The 21,330-nt window shown below is 48.8% G+C and overlaps 1 protein-coding gene across 1 annotated transcript; it reads left to right on the top strand.

The window, feature by feature from the left end:
• The first annotated feature begins 1,426 nt into the window (after positions 1-1,426).
• EIF4E2 (eukaryotic translation initiation factor 4E family member 2) lies at positions 1,427-20,157 on the top strand. Its single transcript, XM_032803826.2, is given in 7 exon segments — positions 1,427-1,477; positions 1,480-1,535; positions 2,289-2,423; positions 5,328-5,432; positions 7,704-7,856; positions 8,031-8,167; positions 19,683-20,157. Coding segments are annotated over 7 exon segments (675 nt in total). The 5' UTR covers positions 1,427-1,428; the 3' UTR covers positions 19,723-20,157.
• The last annotated feature ends 1,173 nt before the right edge of the window (positions 20,158-21,330 follow it).

Here is a 21,330-nt window from a genome sequence, read left to right as displayed (position 1 = left end):
TGAGCGGGAGCGTAGTGCCCGGCTCGGCTCGGCTCCGTCCCCTTTGCCCCACTCGCTTCCCGGCCGCCCCGGGCCACGACAGCCCCGTGCTGCCGGGCCGGGAGCGGGAGGCTCGGGGGCTCTGAGTGACACATCCCGCCCGCGCAGGGCCCGGGCTGGCGGCCTGGCCCCGTTCCCAGCCTCCCTCCCCCCGCGGGGGAGCCCCCAGCCCGTGCCGGGGCCAGGCCCTCCCACGGACTCGGCCCACGCGAGTCTTCAGTGGCTGGCGGGGCAGCCGCCCTCGGGGCTCAGGGGCCTGTCAGCCGGGGCCAGTAGCCAGCTCCAGGCGGGGGCCGTGTGAGGTCCGGTCAGAGGCCCGGTCCCGTTTTCCCAGCATTGCCGCAGGCCTGTCGCGGTGAACGGAGAGCGCGGAGCTCAGGCACCGACTTGAGCGTTTCCCCGGGGGGTGCTCGACCCCCGCTCTGCGCCAGGCCCTGCCCCCACGCCGCGCTTCCCCGCAAGGTCCCACACGCACCCCGCTCTGCCTTTCCCCCAGCGCCTCCTGAATTACTGAACTGTGGGCGGGAGGGAGACGAGCTGATCGGTGGGGCTGCTGGTGGGTGCTGAGCACCCACTGCTTTACTTCCTGTGAGTGCTCCAGCCCCAGAGCATCCACAGCATCAGCTCCTCTGGCACTGGGAGGAGACCTGTTTGGTGCAAGATTCTCACTGGGGTTCAACTCACTAACTCCCCTTAGGCCTGGTCTATACCTAAAGCATAGGACAACCTCGCTGTGATTTTTGGGGGTGTGTGTGAAAAATTCACCTCACTGGGAGATGTAGTTAAGCCGACCTGACCTCCAGTGTAGACGTTGCAAGCTTGACAGAAGAATTCTTCTGTTGACCTTGCTACCGCTTCTTGAGTGGATTCACTACAGCAACTGGAAAAGCATCTTCCGTTGCTGAAGTAAGTATCTGTGCTACAGCAGCATAGCTGCGGCTGTGCCATGTGTCTCTTATGGTGTAGATGTACCTTGAGGGACTCAGCCTCTTTTCCCTTCCCTAGTTGACGGTTGTCAGTATTAGTTGGTGCATAGGTCCCGTAGTGATGGTAGTTCCCTATTTAATGATCTTTCAAGCAGATCTCAATGTATGAAGAAAACTTGTAGTTGTCCTAAAAATTAATCTGGTTTTTAAGAGTCAGTGTGCTTGAGCTTGGGGTTCCTGTTGGCCAAGTGGTCCGTGACAGGGGCAGGGTACATGAGCTTTCTCATGTGGTTCTCCCTATAAGAATCTGTTGTCAGTAGACTTCCAGTGTAGGCTCTGTTGTGCCAGCAGTTTGCCTCTCAGGGGAGGGGTCAAGTCATACAAGTTTCATTTTTGTAGGATGGCACCTCAGCCATGAGACGCAAAGCTCATTCTTTTCCCCTTGCCTTTGCCAGTTTGAAAGATGATGACAGTGGGGACCATGACCAGAACGAAGAGAACAGCACACAGAAAGATGGTGAGAAGGAAAAAAATGATCGTGACAAACCCCAGAGTAGCACCAAGAGGAAGGTGAGTTCTTGATGCCCCACTGCCATCACCAAGGGATAATATTGGGTGTGAAATACTGGCATCTGCATGAGGTCAATCTGTCCCAGCGTAAGGAGTAAATCTAGGAACACTGTCCTGGCTTAGTGCTGGGTTAGCACTGTGGTGGGGAGCCTTGTAAGCTGTTGGGTAAATAGACTTTGGGTATGGGTACATAAGCCATGCTTGAATATCCTCTGCTAGTGCAGCCAGCGATCTTTGCCTAGCAATTTGTGCTCCATACGGAGATGAGAGCAAAGCTGGACTCTTTCTCCCAACAGATTTTCGGAAAGCCTTGGGGTAGGGGGGAGTTTCCCGTCACTTTACCAGATCAGCTTTGTGCTTTTTAAGCAGTCTGGATTTCTTTGCTGCCAAGGACTAAAGGGAATTTATGCAGAGTTTAATGTTGCTCCTAAATTGGCAGGAGGGGTTCCTATTGAGAGATGTTCCTCCTGGGACTGAGCTGCAGCCTCTTTAGCACACCCAGGCCTACCAGCTTGGGGAACAAATGCGCTGTGGATTTCTAATATCCTATCTGAATTATAGTCAATTGCTGCCAGACTAATGATCTGTGTCAAGCTATTAAAGTGAGATGAGATTTTTCTAGGAAAATGAGGCTAAACTGTTCATCTTACATTGATGGCAGCAACGTGTGGGCAGCTAATGCTGTGAATGTAGCTTGTTCAATTTCCTCTTGAGAGAAATATGGGAGAATAAATGAGCTTCTCTGTTCCCCAGGCTGTTGTCCCAGGGCCGACCGAGCACCCCCTGCAGTATAATTATACTTTCTGGTACTCCAGACGAACACCCGGGAGACCCACCAGCTCTCAGAGCTATGAACAGAACATCAAACAGATTGGCACCTTCGCCTCAGTGAGTACATTCCGATTGTTGCACTTTATTGACTAAACCCGATGCAGCTTCTCCGCATAGCTTTCCTCCGTGGCTACGTGTCTGCATGTGTGTACCACGTTTATATACCTACCACCAGATGTAAAGGAGAGCAGTTCATCTGCCATCATCTGAGTCTCAGATTCTGACTCACTCACAACAGACAACAGCCCTAAAAGAGACCAGGAAACGGCACTGCCTGTCCTGTTCTAGGGATTGGTGCCTTTGCTAATAGCAGTGGAAACAGAACTCCCTGAGCTTGTAAGTAATGGCAAGTAAGAAGCATTTCCATTCTCCTCTATGTCTGGCAGTAGATACACAGCAAGTCAGGCTTAGGACTTGGCAGGTGAATAAGGGAGGAAGTGATTTTTCCTATATTAAGAAGTATCGAATGGCTGTAACTGACGTGTGAAGCATAAACCAAAAGCTTTTCTGTCCGCTGCTTCTGGCAATAATGTTGTAGATACCCATCTACATGCATCCCCTTCATGAATAATATACTTGGAGCAGTCGTTTGTCTGTTTTCCGCATGTAAATAGCTGCTGGGCCTGTATCTGTTGACAGGGTGGTTCCTTGTCTGTCCATGGAGTTGAGGACAGAAAAGCAAAGCTGGGTGGCGCTGGCCCTCTGAAATACTATTATAAAGCCAGGAGACATGGGGAACACCTATAGAAATCACTGCCAAATCTTGCAGAAACAGAAATACAATGTCACCGTCCAGGCAAGTAACCCTAAATTCAGACTTAGTCACTGTCTTCACTTGTGAATAGTTTCAGAAACACTCTTCAGGATGATCAGGACTGCAGAGGGAACAAGATAAGTAACCTTGTTGCTCCATGAATTTTCCCAGTGTGTTAATCCAGTCCACTTCTGAACTCTCTACTGGACCATTTGAAATGTTAAAATATTCTATCCCTGTCACAGCTTTGGAGGCAGGTTGTTGAAATAAGTCTATTAGTCTATACATGTTTAACACACTGAGGTGTCATGTGTGCCTGTCTAGACATCTGGCTCATATCATTCCATGCATTGGGGGCAGGAATGGGGAGAAGGTTGGTCATAGGTTGACCCCGAGACTCATCAGTTTCTCTTACTTCAGCTAGTGAAATTTGCTTATCTGCTCTCCCAGCTGTGGAGAAAGGAAACAGGTCCAAAGAGTGAGAAACCAGCATGACTGTTCTGCATGTGGTGAGATTGACTGTAGCTGTCAAACCACTTTAGTTTAAAAAAACAAAATACGTTCCCCCCACACTGACTTTTTTTTTTATTAAAGGAACTAAGAACCTGTGACTCTTTCGCTTTAGCTACAATAAAGAGCATTGACTCACCATTGTAGACTGGAAATGCCCCACTTTCATGTGGGATAGATTATACTAGCTTAAGAAAAAGATTTGTTGACAGGCGGGTAACAGTTTTCTGTGCTAGGTTTCAAGGGGGAGAGAGAATGGGTTTAGGGAAAAGAATCATTCTGAGCACAAGCCTACTGTGTAGTTTTGGCTAAAAACAACTAGGCGTTTGCAAATACAAAATTAGCCACTAGAGGGCATATCATACAGTTTTGTCTACACACTGTATTTTAATGACAGACTATATTCAACAAGATTTTTTTTCCCCTCATTTCTTGGAACCACAATGAGTTCAGCTCTTGAAAGGGATTTTTTCCCCCTGAAAGATAAGTACAGAAGTTTTGAGTATAATTCTGGGCTTAAATTGGTGGCCATACTATCAGGTTTTCTCCTAGTCTTTGTGGCATTGCTGTTTTCAACTCTTTTGGCAGCCCTACCAGAACTTTTAATTAGCTTATTATTGGATAGAATCCTTTAAAATGCAAATGATGGCTTTTTGTATGAAAACAAATCCATCCTTATCTTCTAGCTGAGCCTTATCCTGCACCATTGAACCAAGTGGGGGAGCTTTATTATTGAATTCAGTGGTTGTAGGATCTGGTCCTACATGCTTTATTTAAGGAGAAAACCCTCTGTCATCCAAAACAGCTCAAAGCACTAGAATAAGGCATTTAGGAAAGTTTTAAGTGTCATGAAAAACTTTACATATTTAAAAAAAACATCCCCCCCCCCCCCCCGCACACACTAATTCACTGCTGCATGGGACACTGAAAGTCAATTCAAAGAGTGTTGCAGCAGAAACCAGTGCTCAAAGGGGTTGAAATGTACAGTGATGGTTAATCTTAGAGGTGAGTAGGCAGCCGTATGAATACGCACTTTAAAAGATGGTTTAAAATCCTAAACCAGCACCAGAATGTGCATTGTCCTGCAAACACCTACAGTAAAACCCAAACTGTTCCTTGGTTGAGGAGTAATTCCAGGGGTTCCCACTGCTGTAGAGAGGGAGAGTATGAACTGCTAATGAAGCTCTGTGTAGCATGGAGAGAACTATCAATAGCTTACCCCTGTGCTGAGATGCTTTTCACCACTGGCTGCAAATTGAGGTGCTTGGGTGGACTTGGGTATCTCTTGTCGTTGTCCTCCAGAACAGCCTTCATCTCCTTCAGGTTTTCTTTACTCAGATGCTTTCCTGAATTATTTGGTGTAACTGCTGATCTGCGCTCACAACAGGCCAGACGCTAATAATTGGACTGTGTGCCAGTCACACAGCCATAACCACTCCCAGAAACACCTGCACAAGCCCTATCAGTGCCACTGCTCTGTTTCTGAATGTCCTGAAGGCTACTGTCCTCATATGCAGTCTGACAGGGAAGCAGCACAGAGCTGCCTTGCTGGAGGGAGAGAGGCTCAAGCCAGACCTGAAGGTTGTAGATCTGCTCCTGAAAGCCTGAGTCCTGACATTGTGAAGCCCCCCTTCTAAAGTGTTGGAAGGCTGATTGGATGACTTGTCTCTGACTGTCTCATGCATGTGGTGTTACAGGTGGAGCAGTTCTGGAGGTTTTACAGTCACATGGTACGTCCTGGGGACCTGACAGGCCATAGCGACTTCCATCTCTTCAAAGAGGGAATCAAACCCATGTGGGAGGTGAGTTGGCGCTCGAGTGTCTGCCTTGGATTGTTAGCGGGTCTTTTCTGGCAGAGCGTTTTCTGCAGTGTCTGGTCTTCTAGCATTAAATGGCAAGCCAGGCTGTCATTCTGGCTGCAGTTACATTTGTCGTCCTGCAGAGCCCTGTCTCTCTCTCATAGCAGCTACTGACACAACTAATGAGGCACTTGCCCTGTCTGCAGAGGAGGGGCATTCAGGAGCAATGAGAGCTGGTGCTCTCCCTGAGACTAAGAAAAATTGCCTCTGGTGATCAGCTGTCTCCAATCTAAGATGGCAGATTCCAGAGAGATTCCAGAACCTGTGGCCCAAGGGAACTTGGCTAAGTTACTGTGTGCTGTTTTTGTGATAACTACACCTTGTGCTGCAGCCTGAATGTAGGAGACCAACTTCTCTCCTTGTGTGTAAGTGTGCGAAAGCTCAGGCATTGAGAATAAACAGAATCGTGATATAGAATCTGGGGGTGGGTTGGGAAGCTTGAGTCTGATTTCCTGTCGTCTTCTTTCTCTTGGAGTTCAGCTTGTTTCTGTGCAGTAGTCAGACAGTAGGTCTGCATGGAAGTTGCCACACCAGACCAACTAGTTTGCTCACCTGCCCCTAACAATGCCCAGTAGGAGGCTGCAGTCTGAGAATTTTATGCCTTGCTATGAAGCACCTCACTGTGCTACTCTGCCTTGAAGAAATGATTTCTGACCCCAGTTGGCAATTAGAATACACCCTGAAGCATGGGGATTTATAGCCCGTGTTGCTACAAATACTATTCTAATATAAACGTCTATCCTTTTTGGACTCTGTAACCTAGATGCTTTGATAAGATCCTGCAGCCGAAGGTTCCACGTGTCAGTATTTAAACTTTTTAAAAGCATCTATTCTGATCCATCTTAAAATGGTTCTTTTAATTTCGGGTACCCACTTGGTTCATGTATTGAGAGTGGAGTAACTTGGAGCTCGCTACAACCCTTCTCTCCTCCACTAGTTTCCTTGTGCTTTTTCTCCTTCCTATATTAATCGTAATCCCCTGTCCTTGCATGGTCATATATAAAATGCCACTCCCTGCCCCCTCTCCGTGCGATGCTAATCCATTACGTGATCCTACCCTGCCATCTACCTGGATATCAGAAGCCTCAATCGTAATATTCGTGGTTATTTACTGTGCTGGGAGATTGAGCTGCTCAGCTGAAAAAGAGAAATTAAACAGCTCACTGAACTGAGGTGCACTCGACCTGAAAGAAAACTGACTCTAACCTTAAACTACAAGGCCCAATCCCTCCACTCCAGCCACTGTTCATGCTGGCCCTGAAAACCTCCTAAGTTCTTCCGATTATTTTCAGCAATCACATCTGCTCCCTTTTGCTTAGTCAGTGTGGAAAGGTTTTCACGGGGTTAAACTAAACTCCCTGCTAAGGACTGAATCCCAGGCAGCTCATTTCTGAAGGGGATGTTCTGTTCTCCTAGTCCTGAACATTTGCTCCAAAGGCAATTTGCCTTCTGTTGGTAATTTGCCACATTGCTGGGGTTTGTGCTGATTTTGTTTGTCCTCCTTACATGTAGCTGTTCTTGCCACCTTCTGCACTGAAATCTTCAGCCCGTGTCTGTGATAGCACCATCAGTTATCAGGACTAGGACTGTAACATCTCCCATCTTACTGTGACTCATTCCAGTACTGGATAGTCTGAGTGAGGGAGCCTGTATTTTTAACAGGTCTCTCTGGTAACTTGCAGAAATAACCTATTCTCTGCAGTTCTTCCTCTGCCTATAAGTTGGAGTTTACAAACATAAGTTCCCTTAACATCCATGTGACGTAATTAGGTATTATTCTCATTTTACAACTGGGAAAGCTGAATCACAGATTGGGGGTGACTTGCCTAATTCTAGCGGGGGAATCAGTGTTAGAGATGGGTGTAGAAGTCAGGTGTTCCTATCCCCTAGATCCATGTGCAGACCACTGGATCATGGTGATATGATGTATCAATTTGTCCTCGTTTAGAGTCAACCAGAGCCCAAGTACACAGTGAATAGAGGGAAGATCTGCAGAATCTCTGGGGAGAGTCATTGTCTCAAATGCTGCCTGGCATTCAGAATACCCTTGTCACGCCTGCTTCGTCGCTAAACTTGACAGTGCTTGAGCTTGAACATTCCTTCATTCTGTCCCTCTTGGTCCCATGTGATTGATACTTGCTCATTTGTGAGCTTGTTGTTTTAGCAGCGAAATAGCTGGGAGAAAATGAATCAGTGTCTCACCCCTCTTCCCAGGACGACGCCAACAAAAATGGTGGCAAATGGATTATCCGTCTGCGCAAGGGCTTAGCATCCCGCTGCTGGGAGAATCTCATTCTGGCGATGTTGGGAGAACAGTTTATGGTGGGGGAAGAAATCTGTGGGGCAGTTGTCTCTGTCCGGTTCCAGGTAAGCTGCTATTGGGCCTACATTGGGCATGTGTGCTGACTTGGGGGGTGGAATCTGCGGGGCAGTCATCTCTGTCCAGTTCGATGTAAACTGCCCTGCGGACTGTCAAGCATGTGTTCTGGCTGGAGCGCACAAACTCCCATTAGTTTACACCCCCTTGTTGTTGTTCTGTAGGAGGATATTATCTCCATATGGAACAAGACCGCTAGCGACCAGGCCACAACAGCTCGGATACGTGACACGTTACGCCGAGTGCTTAACCTACCTCCGAACACCATCATGGAATACAAAACGCACACTGACAGCATCAAGTACGTGCGGGGGCAGGGGGAGGGAGCGAGCGCTGCCTGTTGCATGTATGTCGGAGCAGTTTTCTGTAGGACCCAGGTGCAGAGAAAAGTGGTCACCCACACTAATGCTTCGGGGCTGTTATCTGCTAACAATACTGTAAACAGCAACTGTTGCATTAGTGGCCCCTAAAAGCCAAAAGTCTGTCACTGCCATACTGTTGTTGGGGATCTATGAACTTAATAGTAAATCCATCGGTTTGCCTGTAGCCTGCACTCCTGGGCTCTTTTTTAGGGACCCATCCTCGTCTTCATCCGGGAATGAGCTACCCATCATAGGAAGGGGCTTTTTCAATTAAGGAACAGGATTGCAGTGGGATGCAGTGGGAACTGGGATTTATAGAATCACTGAGTTAATAAATGTTCTTGGAAAAGCACTGTGTAAATTTACAGTGCTGTACAACTGATTTCTAATCATCATAAATCCTTATAGTAAATCGTCCCAACCCTTGGTAACCGAGGCTTTGTAACAAGACTAGAAGATCATGGTACGTAGAGAGGACAGTTGTATTTTAACCGAGCTCATTATAATTTGCCATGCTAGGCCATTCGGCGTGACTTTTATTTCTCAAAGTGTCAAAGAGTTGCTGCATATTTGGGTACTAGTCATAAGTAAATAACATTAAACCCTTTTCACTGAAGTTTATTATAAATCAGACATTAATTAGGTCGCATGGGTTAAACTACGAACGTTTCAAAGTTTACATAAGCACAAAGAAATTAATAAAGAGAAAAATTCCGTGGAGTAGAGGGCTTCCTAGTCCAGCTTGTAACCAAGGACCCAAGTATTTGTCATTTCCCCCCGCCCAGTCTAACTCTGTTTTCATGTCTAAAACTTCCCAGGTCTTGGCAAGCCATCTGTCCAATTTAAACACCACAGAGCAGTGGTCACGATGGCTGGTGAGGTCAGCCTCATTCTTAGTGGGACAAGCGTCTACATCATGGAAGCCACAGTTGCTGCGTAATTAGACTGTGGGTCAGCTACTCAAATTGTGTTCATGCCAAATGTTTGTCAGACTGTTTCTTTGCCAGACAACCTCTCTCTCTTAGGTGACTACTGGTGTATGGGGGAATGTGGGGGGGAGATTTTTCTTATTAACCTAAATCTTTTCTAAAAGATCTGACTTGTTTTATTGACTGAATCTTTCACTGGGCTCTGTGAGCCATCTCGCTGTGAAGCACAACTTCTCCTGCACATGCTTCTGTTACATGCTTGTGGAGAGCAAAATTTCTGTCATGCCTGTTTCATGAGGAGATCTCAGAGGGTTCTGCAGACCCGCATTTGGCTGTGTTGCGTCTGATCTTTGTTCAGAGACGGCATAGCCTTCAAGCTAAGGTTGCGGGGCTCTCGGTGGGCGAGGGGACTGTCGAAATTGCTCAGTCGCTTTCCCTTCTCTTCCCCCTACCTTCCTCCATGGCTCTGTCCAGAAAGCCCCTGCTCTGAGCCACCATTCTGGCTATTGTGGCTGGAGGCAGCTTGGCTGCTTTGGTGAGGGAGAGCGGGTTTACCAAGGGGTGCTTCCGGTGTAGCCCTCCGGGCCTTTCCCCGGATACTCAGTGTGCTCCTTCCTCAGCATTCCTACCCTTTGCTGCCCTCGGAAATGGGAATGCATTGCATTACCTGGAGGCTGCCGGGCTCCGCCCCTTTGCTCATGGCCCCTTCTCTCTGGATATCATCTGTTGCATTTGTTCTGCTGACATAACTCCAGGATGCCAGTGTCTGGGAATAACAGGTGTTTGAGGAACAGATTCACTTAAACAGGGCATGATGTTGACTAGCTGACATTACAGCTGGGAATGATTCTTAAAAGGGGCTAAATTGGCTTGTCTCCTGCTCATTCTGGTGCAGTTAAGAAGGCAGGAAGTGTGCTTGCAGCCTCTCTGAAGCAGAGCTGGGCTATTCATTGACTTATTCAAGGGAGAACAAGAACTGATTGCTGTTGGCTAGTTCAAGTCTGCTGCAGTGTGTTTCCAAAATGGTCCCAGCTCGTCTTTTAATAGGATTGTTTCCACTGGCCAGATTCTGATCTCATTTCCACGGTGTAAATCCAGACTATTCGTCACTGAAGTTACTTTGGTTACACCCGTGTAACTGAGAGCAGAATGTGGCCTGTTGTGTCCTGCTTTCATGCCGCTTGCATTAGTGTGTAGTTGCTGCTAACAACTGGTTTAATTGCTGCAGTTGTAAACTCTTTGGGTTGGGCGCAGTCTTTGACAGATTAACAACTCTGTTAGTGCCTCACAGCGCTGGCTGCAGTCGGACTGTATCTGGCTGAGCTGATTTTGCATTAGCAGAGTCCTTTTGCTAATAAAAAATCACTTGCAAACCTGCTGTCATCTTCCAGAAAATCTCACCATCGTTACCTTCCCTGTCTGTCAAGCCCTGTCGAAGTACATGGCTACACTCCGCTTGTGCTGCAGATATACCATCTGATTTATGGCTCATGGGGGGCTTTCTAGCCAGCACTCTAATCTCACACACTGTGACTGTGTTTTATGAAAGGCCTTAATGGCCCTGCCCTTCTGGAGATTATGTCAGGGCCTCCTTTCCAAGTGGTTTCTCGTGGTTCTGTTTGTATGGAGTGCATATCTCCACCAGAGCTCGGCTCGTGTACAGTTTGATTGGCACCTCAGCTGGGGGGCGCAGGGAGAAGACAGTCATTCCTCACAAAAATAAATAAAAGAGAGTCTTGATTTTTTTGTGTGCGCACGCGTAGGGCATTGCCTTTTATTAGCTTTTGACACATTGCAAATGAACATCTCTAGAAATCTCCAGCGTGTCCCTCACTGCGGTTTCTGGGCCCTGTGGTGCAGGATTTATGTATTACTTGTATGACATGAAATGTCCACGTTAAATTTATTTTATACAGGCCAATTCTTCCAGGCGCTCAGAGGGGATGAGCCCCTCTGCTGCTGAAAGTGCTGATGCTGCCAAGCTGGGTTAGATAAGTATTTGTTGTCCCTAGTTATTCAGAGAGGTTGTTCTGCAGGCCATTCTTCCCAGGCTCTGGGCATGTCTTTAGCTAGATAAGTGACGCTTTCAGAGTCATTTTCCTGTGTCCCTTCGTTCTCATGCGTATGATTTTGACAAACGTCCTGAATCCCAGCAAGTAGCAGGGTCCATTCATTTCCATATCATTAGAAGAGCTAGTCCAGTCCCTTGCAGCATTGCGTACATCCAGGGGACCTGCGGTACCACAGACATCAGTGCTGGCCTCTTTCGAAATGCGTGAGGCATTGCATTAGCTGTTGTGTTTTAATGGTTGACGAGAGGGTCTTTTATTGTTCCCCAAGAGCTCTTCCTTTAGCTGCTGTTCTTCAGAACCCCACTTCTAATGCTGGGAGAGTCTAGGGAAATTCCGTTATCTGCTCCTGTCACTCCAGGGGCTTTACACCACCCAGGGAGGTGTGGGCCCCAGCCCATTAACCCTGTGCCTGGCACAGCTTGGGAATAAAAGTGGATTCTTGACAGTGACGCTCTTCACTTGGTACTTGCTTGCTATGAACTTTGCACCCTTCCCATTGGAACGGAGGCTGTGCCATTTTGCAAGGGAGGGACTGGCCACCGGCACAATAGCATCTGGCATAAACCGCCGCAGATACTGCTACTGGTAGCGGGTGAACCTGGAGCTTGTTCGGGCCCGTGGTGCATTTGGGGAGAACTGGCTGCTGTAGTTGGGGGACATTCGTGTGTTGCTTTAGCGGGGTTCCTTCACTGACCCATTTGGTTTTTCCCCCATCTACGCCATCCTTCTTTCCAACTCATGTTGTGTGTTTGGGTGGCTGCTCCCACCAACCCCACGCAGTCAGCTTCCCTAGAGAGGGGAACATATTCCTTGAGTGGCAGCACGCCAGATTTCTACGGAGCCAGCTGGGCTGGAAATAGTTTAGTTAAAGTGACTCTGGAGTATCCTGTCCAGAGCTTTAAGCAGAGCGGCTTTTCTGAAAACAAAGCCCCTGTTGTTTGTAGGTGGCTGCTGCTGCAGTGGGAGCTGAGCAGGGTATAAAACTCTGCCTTCCCTTCAGAGTCAGCACTGATAAATAATGGGACTACTAGAGTAAATTGGAAGAATGGCTGATCTTATTAGTGCTGGCATCAGGTCTGGTTCATGGCAGACACTTGGAGAAAAGAAAAGGTCTGAGGTTAGCTAGATGATGAGCAGATACAGAAGGGAACAGAGGGAGGGTTCTGCGGTGTAGGGAAATGAATTAAGCGGCTACGTAGAGCTCTCCAGGATACGCACATAGGGAACGAGATCTTGGATCCACTGGAGACTGCTGGAAAGTGAAATCCCCACAGAGTTTAGCACTGTTTGGCCAGGAAATCCTAGTGGTAACTGATTCTAAGGGAAAGTGAAACAGCAAGTCCGTGGGCTTAGTGTTTGTGGGGGGCGTCTCCTTTGCCGCCACATCAGAGTACAGCTAATTCTACAGCTCATTGGACCCACTGGGATGCCCATTTCCATCTGCTCACAATTTCTCGAGAGCACGCTGGGAAATGAAATTGCTGAACGCTGCAGTCACTCCAACGATTGTCCCCTTACACTGCACTGAATGTGACCTGCCCCGAATGTGACCTGTCCCCAGGGCCTCTAATTTCTAGCCTTGTTCCTACCATTATGCAGATGCTTTTGTGGAGGGTCTGTGGAAGGGAACCCATAGAAATCCTCACTTGACTGACAAATGCCTTAATCTGGTCACATGTCCAATGTATGCATTGCTCTGTGCTTATTCCCATCGGGCCTAGGAATAGAAGAGTGGAGAGCAGCGACGGGCCAGGGCTGAAGATTGCTTCCTGTTCTCTTGAGTCTCTGCAGCAATGGCTCAGGGCAGTTATCCCTCCATCCTCCAATTGCAGCCAGTAGATTCTGCAAGTTTGAAGATCACTTTCTTAATGCTGGGTTTTGAAATGGTGGTAATGCCTCTTTAGCATCACAGTGCACTTCAGGGGTGTGGGGAGTTCTGAAAGGTTCCCTTATGTTGGTGGGTGGTTGTTGTCATCAGAAAAGTGACTAAAATGGAGCTTTTCCATATTTCTTCTCTGTGAGCCCAGCTCAAAGATGTTCATTTCAAAAGATTGCTTCGTCCCTGGTTGCCAGGGCTGCAAATGTCACCTGAGACCTGAAGAATCAAATACTAGTCTAACTAGAGCAAGAAGCCGTCTTACAAGATGTCGGCTCTGTCCCCAGCTCTGCTACAAACTTCCTGGGTGACCTTGAACATGTCACTTAATTTCAAGTGCTTCCATTTCGCCACCTGTAAAATGGTGGTAATCCCAACTGTTAAGGATACATTCATGTAATGTTCGTGTGCTGCTCGGATACCATGGTGAGGGGCATAAAAATGCCTATAAATAAAAATATCCCTACACTGTGGCACTGTCTTCCTCTGGCCCTGCCATAGGCCATAAAGATTCTGGAAGCAGAATTCAATGGGCAACCTTGACGATGAACGACACAAACTAGATGGCAGCTCCCTCTGCCCCGGCTGCAGGGGTGTGTCAGGGCGAACAAAACTAGAGAGATGGGTTTATCAGTAAAGGCAGCAGATCTCTTCAATGCTAATAGCGCTATAATAGGTGTAGCATTTTATCACTTCAAATCCTTGGCCTGAAGAGTTTCGCTGTGAGCAGGACTCGGGAGGTAACAGTGTGGCATGGATGCTGTTGTCAAGGTGTCTTAGAATTTGCTGATTTGAAGGGGACGGCGGTTCACCGGGGTAAGGAACATGTTCCCAAGCACGTTGGAGTAATGTCAGGAGAAGGGGGCAGTTGGGAGAGAGGCTTGTGGGGTGGAAATATCTGGGCTGGGAGGTGCAAAGGAAGGCTTACGGGTAGACGGGGGCTGTGGGCAGTTTTCAGGGGGGAGCCGGGGAGCGCCCACGAAGCTGCTATGCTGTGTCAGAAGGGCTCATTTTTGTCACCTTTTTGATAACTACGTCTGAATTCAGATTAACGTGTGGTTCCGCAGATCCTGGTGCCACACTCAGCCCAGGCAGTGTTCTCCGTGGTCCCGGCTCTGAAAGATCCCCAGGCCGCACAGTCCTGAAGGAAGGTGATCCCTGGGTGTACATGAGGAGGGAAGATTTCAGGGGCCAAGGAGATTCTTGGGAGGGGCCCATCCATGGCATGCGGTCCCCTCAGAGGCGGGAGTAGGCTTTTTTCCTCTGTGGTAATTTACATGTCTCCTTTTCATGCTGTTGCCTTCCCTGTGGTGAGCCCTTAGCACAGGGGCCTCCTGAGCAGCAGCTGCCATGCCTGTCCAAATGGAGCTGTGAATCTGTGTGGAAATGGCCACAGGGAGGCCCCGTTTGCTTTTGGTTTTGGACTGAAAGTAGCACCTGCACTCCCCCGCCAGGTGTCAGCAGAAACAGTTAACGTGCTGCTCCGTCCAGACGGCGCTCGCTACTGCGATTCGTTCGGCAGCGCTGACCCTCGCGTTGCCTTTGTTTGTGAGGCTTCGGATCAAAGGTTGGACTCCAGTTGTGCTCATTTAACATCAGGCAGTGGAGTCTTTCTCTCCAGTATTGTCATCCCAGGGAACCACGTCAGTCACTCACCGACCCAGATGAACAAAGGGAGTTCTGGGAAACAGTGGGGAGGAGAGAAGAGAACAGCTAGAAAACAAGTCAGTGCTAGACAACAGCCTCCTTAATTAACTCCTGTCACAGCTAGAGCTAAGGGCATGTCCACGCTGCAATGAAAACCCGTGGCTGGCCCAGGTCAGCAGATCCAGGCTCGCAGGGCTCAGGCTGCGGGCCTATAAAATTGCAGTGTAGATGCTTGGGCTGGAGCCCAGGCTCTGGGACCCCTTGAGGGGGGAGGGTCCCAGTACCCAGGCTCCAGCCTGAGCCCGAACGCCTGCACTGCTGTTTTTAGCCCCACAGCTGAGCCAGCTGACCTGGTGCTGCTGGTTCGTTACTGCAGTGTAGACGTACCGAAACAGGCACCGTCAGTAGTCTCCAAAGACGGCACTGGCCGAATGGGCCACGGAGGCTGAGTTCCCCTTTTTCCCAGAAGCGTGGTCGCTGCGTGCCAGGCCTGAGGCTCATTGATGGGGGGGATCCTGTTAACCTTTCACCACTGCTGCGGTTGTTGTCAGAGGACGGATCGAGCTGTGTAACTTTCAGGAAGGGGGAATGCTTTTTTTTAAGGAGCGATCAGTGTCTTAAATTCCAAGAGGTAAGCGGTGTGGGGGGAAATTGCTTGTATTGGGCCAGTTCCCCAAGAGAAAGTTACTAGAAATGAGGGAGGAAATCTCATGGCAGGGTGTGCAGCCATCAAACACATCCAGGAAAATATCTGGGATGAACCCTTGCTGGTGAGCCCTAGCCAGGGCTTTGGGCAGTGCTTTCACCAGGCAAGAGCAGTTGAAAATGCAGCCTAAAGATTTTATTGCTGAAGAGCTGATGGGTGCCTAGCACTAGACCACACTGTTAAGGCAGTTAATGCCCCCAGGAGCTTACAGCCTGGCGTTTAGGCACCGATCATATAAATGCATTGGGAGACTCCCAGGGTCTGGTGATAACACAAACACTCTGTGTTATCACAACTCTTGTGGGGGAGGAAGGATTGAACTGTCATAAACCCACTGCAGAATAAGTGAACTCTTAGGTTGCTGGTAAATGTGTGGATTTGTCTGAAAATTAGCACTAGAGGCAGAATCATGGAACGGAATCGGATTTTACAACTGAAACGGGTTGTCTCTAATCTCCCGATGCCCCCCTGCATTGAGTGAAATGGCAGGTATTGTAGCAATCAGCTCAGTATTCGGGGGCACTGAGAAACAGAGCTCCTTGATGTGTCTGATCTCGGAGAATAGTTATGCTCCTGTTCACCTCAGCATCTTTTCCCTGGGAGACCCTTCAGGATGCCGTCTCTGTAAAACAGACAATAATTTTTCAGTCTGCTAACTTTGTCCATAAGACACTCCGCCAGGGAATGGAACGAGAAACCGATCCCTGTAACTTATCTGAAAACATTTTCATTGCAAATAGCTGTCGTTTTTTAGTGTGGGTGTCATTAACAGTGTAGGCTGATGATAGGAAATGAGGCACTCTCTCTAATAACAATAGGAATCTGCAGCCTGGTCAAAGGATGGTCTAATATCTGAGCCGTACGGCATGAAAAGCAGAGTGTTTCTGGGGGATTACAGCGAGCCCTGGTATGTGTTGGAGAGAGGCCACAGACTGGGTGAACGTAACCAGTCGAGGAACATGATGACCCTCCAAAAATACACAACCCTGGGTTATTTTATTAGGACTAGGAAATGGCAATTCTAGTTTAAAAACAAGTCGAGGGTCCCGCCTTGTATCTGGTGGGTATTAACATGCTGTGATGTCACTGGCAGCCAATCAGAAAGCTTCATGTCTGTGCAGAACTTTAAAGCTACATCCTGCTGTCAGATGTCTGGCTGTGTTTTAAGGATGTGTCTGTCCTCTAGGCCCTGGTGAGAATGTTGCCTTGCTCTCAGAATGGCCCTTCAAACGCCACTCAATGTCTCTGCACTCGTTAAAAGTTAAGAACCCTTTGATCTGAAGTGCTTTTTTTTTTTTTATTTCCCCTCTGGCTTACCAGGGCCTGGGAGGAGTTTCATGGCCTGGTGAACAGCAGTGGTCGCTGATCGAACGCTCCCCCTCTCTCTGTCACACCCAGGGTAGGGCCTCATCTTTCTTCTTACATGACTTTTTATGGCATACCTCTCAGCCGCACCCACCTTCACGTGGGAACAGCGCTCCACAGCAGACCTGAATACCTCGCGGCCTGGCGTCAGTCCCATCGCAATTGGCTGACTTGCTAAAGTCCAAACTAATCTCTGAATCAAAAGGCACTAATAATCTTACCCTGGGACAAGCTGCTCACTTGGCGTTTGCAGCCGGGATGCTACCAGCCATTTAGCTAACGCATCCCCTGTTTGCAGGGAAGCTGTGTCCTGGCGCCGAGTAGGCTGAGAGGTATGGCTTCGGCTTGTTTGTATTGTCTAGAGTTGGCTGTTAGGAAGTGGAGTTGTAGTCAGACACTAAAAGCATACGTGTAATACACATTGATAACGGCGTCTCCAGCTTGGCAGGCAAGTCCTTGCTCCTGGGCGGAATAGCTAGACTGTCAATAAAGGCTTGTCCATGAAGGATGTGCAGTAGATAATATATTTTAAAATAGTACACGCTGTGGCTAACTAGATGAAACTGCCCACAGTCCCTCTGTTAATGGCAACCCTGCGCAGAGAAAATAGCTAGGTACAGTTGTCCATCTTATGGCCAAGATCATTTTCACACCCTGGTCCACTTACGGGATTGCGGGTGCCTTACTGTTAAGGGGGCAGAGTGCTGCCTAGTGACTAGAGGCATCTTCCGTTGTCATGATGCTATAGACAAGCTGGATTGCTGTTGAGCAGCCCCTCCTCTTGCAGCGTATCCCAATGGGGTGCAGACTAACCTGCCCAAAGGGATGCATTGCAAGCTCCTAAATCCCACAAAGCCGCATATGTGACAGCTGCAACTCAGACTGGCTTCCGGAGTTTGTTGGTAATCCCCATTCTACCACCATCTCACTTTGTGGCCTTGGACAAACATTGCTGGGATAAACCCTGTGGCCTTGGGCACAAATGAAGAGCGCTCTTTCTAACTACCTCACAGGATTGACTGTTGGGGAGGGTTAATGAGAAGATGCTTGTAAAGTGCTACATCAGCACTTAGTAACGTTTTATTATTAGAAGACATTCAAACGACCTTCCAGAATAAAAAGCTGCCAGCACAGGTTGTGAAGTATCAGCCTTAGAAGACGGTAAATGTGCCAAGTGCATTTGACTATGTGGGGAACGTTGATTTAACTTTCTTAATTGCATTGAGTTGCCTGCCCTGGCCAGAGGAGAGTAGTGGCAAGAACAAAGATAGCGTAGCCCACAGAGAAACATGTTAGGGACCATATAATACCGGGGGATGAGGAAAGAAAGTGAAACAGCAATACTCCACCAAAACCCCCACTGAGCAAGAACTAACCCAGCGTGAAGAGTCCCACCGAAACCTGCTTTCGAGCTAGATGCTTTGCCATGGGCTAGCATGCAGCATGGGAAATTGCGCAGTGGTAAATTAACTCTGGATTTGAGAAGAGTTTAGATCCGCTTTCCCAAATAGCCATGCAGCCCGATTTTGCCATTAGTGCACTCAGGAGTAGAATGGTTACCACTCTTCCTCTGACGGTGACCTCCCAGCATGTGTCTAAGTAATAGCCAGAAAACGTACTTAATGCCCCAAATAGCAGGAGGGCATTCAGCATGCAATCACCTTTATGTTCACTACTTTCTGGTTGCCCATAGACACACCAGCCTGCCCCACTGGGCTATCCCAGGATGTACCATGTCACAGCCACTGCATGGCTCCTTAGCAGCTCAGAGGTTGAAGAAACATTTCCCGGTTTTACAGTATACCTCCACATCTTTGGGCTGCCCGCATTCCCCAGCAGGGTTTCCTGGGAGCTCTGCTGGCCTGCTATGATGCATGCTAAGGTGTCTCAGTGCACTGCTTTGGTGCCAGCTGTTTCAGGTGCCCCAAAGGTCTGTTCTCAATGCCCCTGTGCCCTGCTACTGTTGTGGGAACTCTGACCATTGCCATGCGGTTACAAAACCCACCTTCTCAACAGGTGTCCCTCCCTTCCATCGAACTTCACTCCTGTCTGAAAAGACCCTCTAGAAACCTGAAGTTATGATGTGTTCATCACCATCAGCCCCCTTTAGTAGTCTCCTGTGTTGCCGCTGCTGGAAGGCTATCAGAAAGCACCAATGCAGAGGCTAACAAAACGGTTCACGTTATCAATGACCAGATCGTGTGCCCCGAGCATAGACAGAAGAGCTGATCCTGCAGCAACAGCAACGGGAGTGATACTAGTCCCACAAGTAAGGGCTGCGGGATCGACCCCTCTGTGTTTGAACTCTGAGAACTTCCTTTCCAGGATATGGGATTTTTACAGTGGGGCACGTTTGGTGCCTAACCTTCTTGCCAGTCCCTTTACAGAGAGACCCCTGTGTGAGGGACTAAAGGCAGGAGAGCTAAGAGCACAGATGCTAAACAAAATGACTTGTCCCTCGTTTGAGAGCAGAATAGATGTATGGGAAAGAAACCCTGCAATGAGCCAACTTAATCCACCCCTGAAATCTGCCAGGCAGGTTGTGCCAGGTCAAACACACCCGTTACTAGCAGTAATATCCTGTCTGTTTCTGAATGGGTAAGGATGAAACCAGGATCTTCTCGTTTTCCATCTAAGTACGCTAGCGATTGGTAGCAGTTTGGGATAAAGCACAGACGCTGTTTGGGTAAAGTGTGGATGTTTAGCAGTTATCTAGGGGGATTTGGAAGGTGAACTTGAATCATGTGGGTTGTTGCTTGTTGCCCTTAGTGTGGTGGGACAGGTCAGGCTCTGTGTCTGTATCTGGAGCTGTGTACTTACCGATGTATTAACCTCTCGTTCCCTCCGCCTCTCTTCCAGGGATAATTCAAGCTTTCGAAACACCAAAATCACATTGTGAGAACAAGGCCGGCGGTAAATTCCTCTCTTGGTGTGAACCCCCTGAGAGGCCTCCATCCGTGCCCTGCCATTTCTGGAGGGCCGCGCAGGCTGGATTGACCGCACCACCCTTTTGCACTCAACCCCGGAGGAAGGATGTCATTCAAAGCCCTTCTGTGTCGGTGACTAAGGAGAGGCTGACTTCGTCACACAAAACTCTTTTCAAGGGCAGGGTAGGAGGCCGACTTTTCAGTTAGCAGGGTGCCCTCTCAGGGCCTCCTTCAGCACTTTCATTGCTCTTTCCATACCCTGTGTAGAGGATATTGTGATTCCCATGCTCTTGTGCTGAGGGGTACCAGTATTAATGAATCTCTGTGGCCAGGAGAGATGACCCATTGGTTTGCAAATGCCCCCTTTCAGCTCTGCCAATAAATTATTGGGTCTCTGTTTCTTTCAATCTCTCTGGCTTGGTTTGTTTCAGAATAGCTGGGGTGGCGATTGTCTAGCTTGGCATCTCCTTCTCTGCCCTTTCACCCCAGAGAGGTGGCCAGCCTGCCCTCTTCCCCTTCCCCATCAGCCACACAGGAACTGTCCTAACAAAGGGCCAGCTTTGCAATCTGCTCCTCTGGAGTGTGGAGCACAGCCCTGCGTAACCCCACAGGATTCATTGCAGTCACTGCAGCCTGAAGCGTTTGCCTGTAAAAATACAGGCTCTGTACCCTAGATTGGTGAATTATAAAAATGCCTGGGATGGGTCTAGGTTCCTGCCACCCAGTCAGGCTCCTGCAAGCGCTGCTGCCTGTGCCACCATCAACCATGTCCATTAGCTGTCCCTTAAATTAGGGGAAAGAGGAGCTTCTGAGGCCTTAATGGCCTTGACTTCAGTTGTCTGCAGGATATCCTAGGTGGAAAGATCAAATGTGGTGACAGCTACCGTGGGGATGAGATTGGGGAAGAGCACCATCTCCTCGCAGCCAGTGAGGATGGGCTGGAGGAGCAGCAGCTGAGTTCCTGCCCTGGCGCTGGGGGCAGCCCAGCCTGGAGCTGCCTTCCAGCGTTAGCCGGTGGCTTTGCTGAGAGCCGGCCAGCAGGACCTGTGGAGAAGACTCTTCGGGGACCTGGGGCTGGGAATGACACAGCTGCCACCCTGGCTTTCGGCCAGTGTTGCTCTCGCTCACCTGGGAGTGCACCCTCAGACTCCACAGCCACGAAGGGAGTGGATTATTTCCTCTGTTTAGTGCTGCATCCAAACCCAGTTCTGCTCCAGCCTTTTCCCCTCCTCGAGCCCACAGACTAACTAGCAAAAACTTTGCTGTTCCCTGGTCAGCCTGAATTTGAGCCTCAGTCAAAGTGGAGGAAAGGACTTTGTTAGCCAGTCTCTTTTGCACAGTGTCCCCAAGACCTGGGATTGAGCAGTCGAGGCAGACGGTTGCTGGGTTTTCCTTGCTGACTGCAGAGAACTTCAGCCTCTTGACCCTCAGTTAGTCTCAGAACCGTGACATCTAGAGCGGGGGGTGTAGAAAATCTGCTCTTCCTTCTGGAATCACTTACCATCACCCCAGGCTCTGGGAGAGTCACGCCTGGAATTCCTGACAGCACACGGGAGCCAGGGGGTGGGAGAATAAAAAAT

This window comes from Chelonoidis abingdonii, chromosome 8 (assembly GCF_003597395.2).
Source record: "Chelonoidis abingdonii isolate Lonesome George chromosome 8, CheloAbing_2.0, whole genome shotgun sequence".
NCBI classification, from domain to species: Eukaryota; Metazoa; Chordata; order Testudines; family Testudinidae; genus Chelonoidis; species Chelonoidis abingdonii.
Note: the sequence above shows the minus strand (reverse complement) of the source record. Positions and strands in the feature narration are given on the sequence as shown.